Raw genomic sequence first — 8,020 nt, forward strand, 5'->3', positions numbered from 1 at the left:
GTAGCAGTGGATCCATAACTCTCTCTGTAGGCCAGTGACAGCTCAATCCAGGATACATTTCTGGTTAAGAAGCAGTGGCCAGTGAGAAGGAGCATGTGCCTGCAAACAGGGCTAAGTGGGAGGGAGGGCTAAGTTCGTTAAGTCTGGAGAGCACTGGGGTTCTCAAGCAGTCTGCATGACTGCAGTGGTGTCTGGAGCGGGTTGCCTCACCAGTCTCTTAGAGTGAGCCGGATGCTGGTGGTGAACAGGCAGTCAAATCACCGGAGCAACTCGACTCACTGAAGCTGGGATGTCCTAAATGGATGTGTCTGGAGGACAGCAATGAATCTGTACACCTCTGCTTAGAGAAAACAGTGATGTCCAGTCCTGGAAGGTCAGGGAACTTGGTCCTTGGTCCTGGGGGACCTTATAAACCTGAAGGTGTGCCAGAGAGGAGGCTGGAGCTGTACAATGGACCTGGGGAGCAGCTGGACCATGTGGCAGATGTGAATGGACACTAAGATTGGATATCCACACTGGCAGTTGGTGGTGTGGAAGCAGGTGGAAGAGCCAAGGCAACAAATTAAGAGAGTCAGCCAATGAAAACTTGTCAGAAGGTAACAGGGAAAGGAAATCCATTGTGAGTACATACACCACAAGAGATGGAGCTCGAACCTTTGTAACATAAAGGGAAACAAGAGTGTGATAATTCAGTGAGTTTAAATAGTGTGGGAATAGAAGGGGCATAGTTTGGGTCAGGTCCTGCTCCCAAACCTCTGGTAATTACATTATCTCCATTTCATTTCTTGTGCCCTACAAAACACATTGAGATCCTCTGTACCAGAATCAAATTTCTTGTGTGTTTGAACATATTTGTCCAATAAAGCCAATTTCTAATTCTGATTCTACACTTACAAATATATGCCCGCACACTCTTAAATGCTGAGTTGCAGACTAAATAGTGTTCAAAATGTGGTTAACGTGCTCTCATTACTATCCATATAAGACAAAAGGGAAGAATGCAAGTGAGGGAAATGTGGATGCAATTAAATGAATTGGGATTCACCTATAGTCTCATCTAACACTTGGCAAGAATGTGAACTTTGGAGAATCCCAAACTATTCTTCAATATAGCAAGAGAATCTGTGTAGAAAATCACACCAGATTTTAAAATGAAAGGTGGGTTTCTATCTAAAAATTGTGCAAATTTTGTGCAAGTTTTGAGAAAAATTGCTAAAGAAGATACAGATGGATGCATGTCAGATCAGTGAAAAGCAAAAGCAAAAGCAGCAGTCAACAAAAACAACATACAAAGAAAAAAAACTAGAAATTATGACAAAAACAGGATGTCCATGTTAATGTGTTAAAAGTGACAAACCCCTCATCAATCCACTAAACATGATTCACGTATGTCTTCATTAATTTGCCAAGTCTGTTTCCAGTTTGTCAATTTTTCCATGATAACCAAGTGTAAAAACCTTTTGACCGTGCAGATTCTCAGTCATCCAGGTCATAGTAAATGGGAAAAAAACTTTAAAAAATCAACTGGACTAGGTTTTTAGGTCATGTTCATGTTAATGTGTTGAAAGTGGAAAGAAAGAGAACTGATGAAGCCTCTTGGATGAGAGGTGAAACATCTTCGACCTAAAAACCAAGTCCAGTTGACAGTTTTTTTTTTCAGATTTCTTTATTGGATTTCCATTGTTTCCACTCCTTTTTTGTTTTAGGTATTTCCATTAGCTTGTGCACATGCTATATACAGTATACATGCAAATAAGATCATTCTAGCTTTGAATCACTTTATGCCCCTTAAATGCAAGTTAGCAGTTACTATGTCTACTAAAGCTGAGTGACACTCGGTTTTACATTAATGAGTGACACCATTGGGCAAAACGCATCTGAAGCCAAAGACAAAGATGTGGAGGCTAGTGAAAAATACATGGATAGTGTCTGGATGATTAAGCAGTGTAGGGGATGAAGGGTGACACTCTCTGGTCAAAGATGGTGAGGAAAAGTGTTTGTGTGAAACCAGGGTGGTCATGAAAAAGGCTGAACTGGGGACTAACCTATGCACACTTTTTCATCATCCAGTTCTGCTGAGGCATTGCGGTAGTAGCCCAGCTTGCATAGCTGGCAGTGCTGGCCCCTAGTGTTGTGCTTACAGCTCACGCAAATGACGGTATTTAGCAGCTCAATGTAGCTGCATCGGTTGGAGTGGCTGAAGCATTCACAGTCTTGCAGCAAGAAAAAAAATGAAGAGAACAGAGTGAGAGAAAGAGAGATACGTGCTAGAGAGTAAAAACTGTTGGCGCTGTTGTGCAACGGCAGTGACGTTAGCAGGAATTTGAGCTAGGTGCTGTAGCATGTGAGGTTAGGAAGGTGGAGCATGATTAGTCAGGCAAGAGCACAGCTCAAGTTAGAAAAAGTCATCACGATTAAAAAAGCACAGCATTAGTGGGTTTCAGAGAGGATGCATCATTAAAACATACCACAGTACAAGGCAAGGAAGGCTCTGAAATGACAGCACAAATACATGGTCACACTGGGAGCACCACACAACACAAGGCAAGTCAAACCATAACTCAAACAGATCTCTCAACCCAGGGAGTGGCTTGGGGTATCTTGAGGTTTTGAGTTCATAAATGTTATGTTTTGTCTGGTCAGAAGTGACAAGAGAGAGGTTGAGACGAAACCTTCACTGACACTTCATATTTCAATCCTTTCTAGTGAAATGCCTGATAAATTCCAAATCCAAGAAACCCTAAACACATCCAGCACATACTTCCAAAAGTAGCTAGGCAACCCAGCTTCTGAAAGAATTCAGTAAGGCTAATGAGTTTATGGCGAGTTGCAGCTGGGAAAGTGGTTGCCTGCTATGGTTTTAAGTATGAGGGTGTAGATGAACTGCAAAGCCTCATTTTGTAGTCTGTGACAGTCACCCTGCTCTAAGGGTTGCAGGGTGGGGCCAAGTGAGGATTATTCTGACATGATCATTAATAGCCAACAGTTTTGTTCATTCTTCTACACATCCTGGAGGTGTTTTATTTTGGGGGGGGGGGTCCTTATCCTGCTATGGGATGAAACCCTGAAAAGCTCTGATTTCCTTTTTAATGGCCTTTTTCCAAATACTGCTTCAGAGGGTGTAGCAACACAGTCTTTTCCAACACTGCTTTTGTACAGACAGAATCTGTTTGTTATAAATCAGCAAGCAAAAGTTTACCTGAACTACTTAAATGTTAAAATAAAAATGGGAAATATATAAACCTTTACTGAGTGAACTGGCTGGTCTTCATAGTGATTCATCAAGCACCCATTTTCTTGTTTCTCTAGCTGTGAGCAGATAATGACATTTGACATCAGAACAGTGACACATTATTTCCGTTTATTTGCTTTGTTTATTTTTATTTCCCCCAATATCATTGTAGTGATAAATTACACTAAAGATTATATAGAGAGACCCACTTCAATCCCCTGATTCCTCTCTGGTCATAACAAACAGCATAGCCCCAGCCTCTGCCATTGTCCTGGCTGATAAATACACTGTGCACTTGGCTATAATCATGGAAACACAGACCTAGTGGTTCTGTTGTTTGTGAGGTGGTTGCACTCCACATCTATACAACTTACTAACATTAGTCTGCATAAAATCACCATAAAACCTCTCCTGTTTTTTTTCTTGATGTACTAAAATGGGACTGATATCTCTGGATGACTACATTTAATTAAAATCATATGTAAATGTATAAACACAGTGAATGTTTGAGGGGAAAATGCATGGCACTGCAGCATGCCGAAACACGAATGCTTCTTAAAACACCAACCTCCACTGAAGGAGCCAAAGCTCTACATCATGAGCTTTTTTGGTTTGTCAGGAAAATAACCAAGATTTAGCTCTCAGACATTTTTGTTTTTCTATGCAAACACTCCATCATTAGTCTGCATAAAATCACCACCAAATGTCACTTTTGGCTTGTTCCCATGAGGGGTCACCAGCGAATCGTCACATTGACGATTTCCATGTTGACATTTGGCACGTGTTTTATGCCGGATGCCCTTTGTGACTCAACCCTGACTCAAACCTGTCTCGCAGCGGCGAGAGTGCTTCAAGGTACATGATCTATATGCTGACTTTCTTTTCAGTTAGCAACACCTAGGGCTGAGACATTTCAGTGAACTGTCTACAGAAAACCATGGCTATGCATGTGCACTTCACTGAGAGTTTAATGACTTGAAATGATGGACTGCTGGAGGTAGCATAACCTCATATTTACATAGAGTCATTCAGTATTTTGACATCAAGAAAATACTTTATGGTTGCAAATGGATAGAAATGAAGCAGAAGGAGACTTTATAAGGACCCCAGGTCACCAAGTTCCCTGACCTTTGTCTTCCCACTTGATTGTTTTGCTACTGACTATATGAAGGTTCAAGGCTGTCTTTATTGCCTCTCTTAGGAGAAATAATAACACAATTTAAAAACACCACAACACAGTAAAAACAGGACACCTGTTTGTAAGGTCCAGATCCAGCAGCATACCACCTGAGCCAAAACATTATCAGAAAATCCCTAAAAACAATTAAGTGGAATTAAAGGATGATCTGGCAACCCAAACCATGCCTGTAAATAAATAAATATATCTAAAGTTTCCAGTTTGACTTTTGAAGACAATTGATCATAAGTTCAATAGACAGGACAAATTAGCACTTATAGTGATTATGTCTGCAAACTGGGATTCAATATCTCCTTCCTGACTTTACCAGCTCATATTCAGAGGGCAACACGTAAGAAGGATCATTAATAAAACTGATGGCTTTCTTGTTAATAGAAGTCTAGAAGACAATCTGAAGGGTGGGTAGTGTTGTCTTCCTCAGCTTGCTGATCTGGGTCTTTGCTTTAACAGTAAGGTTACCAAGCCTTTCTGCAAATCCATAGTGTAAGATAGATTCAGCTGTTGCTTTGTAAAAAATCAGCATAATATTCTGACTAACACCAAAGCCCCTAAGCCTGCGAAAGAGATGCAGGTGCTAAGTCTAGAACACATATATGCAAGGTGTGTTCCAACTTAGGTCCTATTCTAAGCAAACACCCAAATACTTATATGATCTAACCTGCTCAATTTGAGTTCCCCTTATTTTAGTAGCACTTTGTTTGCCAATAGATCTTGGGTCAAAGACCATTTCCTTTGTTTTCTGTACATTAATATGCAGATGATGCTCATCACATTTGCTCTTGCATTTTACAAATCAGAATGTCTGTTATTGTTTTCTATACTGCGTTCAAAATAAGAGCCACTGGCCTGTAGTCCTTATTATCTTGTGAATGCGTTTTTTTGGGAAGTGGAATTATAACAGATCTCTTCCAAGGATAGGGCACAGTGTGTTTATCAGTGGTCAGCTGGAAAAGGTGTTACCAGACTGCCAGACAGCTCCTCCATAAATGTTCTATATAACAAAGCAGACAGCCCAACAGGCCCAGTTAGCCTATTTATATGCAAAGTTTTAAAAGCTCTTGTGACAAAGTCCAAATCTATAACACGTCTGTCAGTGTACAGGTCACAAACCACATTGTTCAAAACGGCAATGCGTTCATTGGTTGTGTCCTTTTCAAAAGGCAAATAAAAATTATTATATTCATTTGCTTTTTCTACCTCATTCCTCACAGATACAGGCTTCTGTTTTGGGATGAGAATAATAATCACCTTTATTAGCCAAGTATGTTACACACAAGGAATTTGTTTCCGGTACAGAACCGAGGCAGCCATCTGTGGCACTAAATCAACCAGTGGCTCTAACCATCAGGGGCATTGGGGGGGATTCAGTGTCTTTGGTTTGAGATTAGTCATTTCTGTAATTGAATCACTTAGCTTCTTCTGTTTAGATTACTTTAAATTATGTTCCACCTTAGCCCTATCATGTTTGCGTTACAACTTTCAATTGAAGGTTCAATTTCTTCCTTGCTGCATTCAGTCCAGCTATATCTCCATTTCTCTATGCTCCATTTTTTTCATTTAATGCATTCCCATATTCTTAACAGGATTTATTATTACTATATCTCTTCACTCTGAGGTACGATTGAGTCCATGCAGAAGGTGATATAGTCAATATTATTCCTGTCGATACACAGAAAACATCCTATTATATACAGTAGTCTTCTGACCAGATGAACCATGCAGCTGTGGGTAATAATGCCCAGTGTGGTCTTGGCAAGAAGCCTATTACACCTTGACTGTGTATGAATAATCTGAAAAAGCTATTATATTATGAGTGACACCACTGGGCAAATGCATAGCTACTATTATATTAATATTTTAGTAATGCATTTTAATGTTCAGACTTTTTTGTACTGCATTAAAATTTAATTTAAAAAAAATTGCATAAGTGCCTAAAAGAAATCATGCAATACTGACCTCCTGTCTTCCTGTCTTATCGTTCAGACTGAGTGTGGTAAAACGTAACTGTGCTCTTTTTGTAATGCAGGGGGTGAGTGGTTGGAGGGACAGTGTCACGTGGCTGTGTACGATATGGTCATGTTCTGATAAGTCCAAGTGAGTGGCTTCTTTAAGATTTCCAACCTGCCAGTTTCTGTTGTGTTTTAGTTAATGTAGCCTACTCTACATTAGCACCAATTTGTACCATTAGTTTGTCAGCATTGATAAAGAAAAACAAGCAAAAAAAAAAAAAAACAAAAAAAAAACACCATTTAACACCCAGTAGCTTCACTAACAAAAACACATGGCATGGTGTTATGGTGCTTTTGTAAGTGTAGCGCCCCCTACCCCCTTTATCATTTGGAATGTAAGGGACTGTACCAGGTTCAACAAAAGTGCCTATGAGCTTGTGTAATAAGGCCCTTCTGGGGTCACTGACCCAACCGTTTATACACTCCTTACTGCACTGCGGAGTGACAGGTGTGATGTTTCCCTAGTCTCCACTTGTTAACTATGCTAGAGTAAACTCAGACACTAGGTATAACCTGGCAACATGAAACATTTAATTTAAAAGATTAAAGAAAAAATAAAACAAAAGAAATGCAGGATATATAGAAGTTTGACTATATCCCCAATCACAGTGGTTACCCTCTACTGTCTGTATCAAAACCCATGAAATATACAAATCCACACTTCACCTCAATTGAGTACATATACCAACACCTTCTTCACATAACATACAATGAACAGATTATGAACACAACTCTCTGTACTAAAAGTTACTTCACATAAACATACAGATGAACAGATTAGGAACACAACTCTTTGTACTAGAAGTTACCATGGGCCCACACATACCATAACTCAACGTTCACACTCCCACCCCGTAGCAGGCCTGTAAGTGCGCTAGTCCTGGGACACCGACCCCACAGTCTTCTTCACTCTCTTGAAATCCAAAAAACAATATCCACAGTACCTTGGATCCGTGGTAATGTACACTGCTAAAAAAAATAAAGGGAACACTTAAACAACACAATGTAACTCCAAGTCAATCACACTTCTGTGAAATCAAACTGTCCACTTAGGTAGCAACACTGATTGACAATCAATTCCACATGCTGTTGTGCAAATGGAATAGACAACAGGTGGAAAGCATAGGCAGTTAGCAAGACATCCCCAATAAAGGAGTGGTTCTGCAGGTGGTGACCACAGACCACTTCTCAGTTCCTATGCTTTCTGGCTGATGGTTTGGTCACTTTTGAATGCTGGCGGTGCTTTCACTCTAGTGGTAGCATGAGACGGAGTCTACAACCCACACAAGTGGCTCAGGTAGTGCAGCTCATCCAGGATGGCACATCAATGCGAGCTGTGGCAAGAAGGTTTGCTGTGTCTGTCAGCGTAGTGTCCAGAGCATGGAGGCGCTACCAGGAGACAGGCCAGTACATCAGGAGATGTGGAGGAGGCCGTAGGAGGGCAACAACCCAGTATCAGGACCGCTACCTTCACCTTTGTGCAAGGAGGGACAGGAGGAGCACTGCCAGAGCCCTGCAAAATGACCTCCAGCGGGCCACAAATCTGCATGTGTCTGCTCAAACGGTCAGAAACAGACTCCA

The 8,020-nt window shown here is 40.8% G+C and overlaps 1 protein-coding gene across 1 annotated transcript in view; it reads right to left on the reverse strand.

The window, feature by feature from the left end:
• The window catches only part of LOC109974680 (netrin-G1-like), a 145,705-nt gene that overhangs the window by 11,907 nt on the left and 125,778 nt on the right, over positions 1-8,020 (reverse strand). Inside the window, exon 4 of the mRNA XM_020625013.1 lies at positions 2,046-2,213. Within this exon, the coding sequence (XP_020480669.1) occupies positions 2,046-2,213 (168 nt within the window). The remainder of the gene's footprint in view (positions 1-2,045; positions 2,214-8,020) is intronic.

Source organism: Monopterus albus, unplaced genomic scaffold, assembly GCF_001952655.1.
Source record: "Monopterus albus unplaced genomic scaffold, M_albus_1.0 scaffold343.1, whole genome shotgun sequence".
Taxonomy (NCBI): domain Eukaryota; kingdom Metazoa; phylum Chordata; class Actinopteri; order Synbranchiformes; family Synbranchidae; genus Monopterus; species Monopterus albus.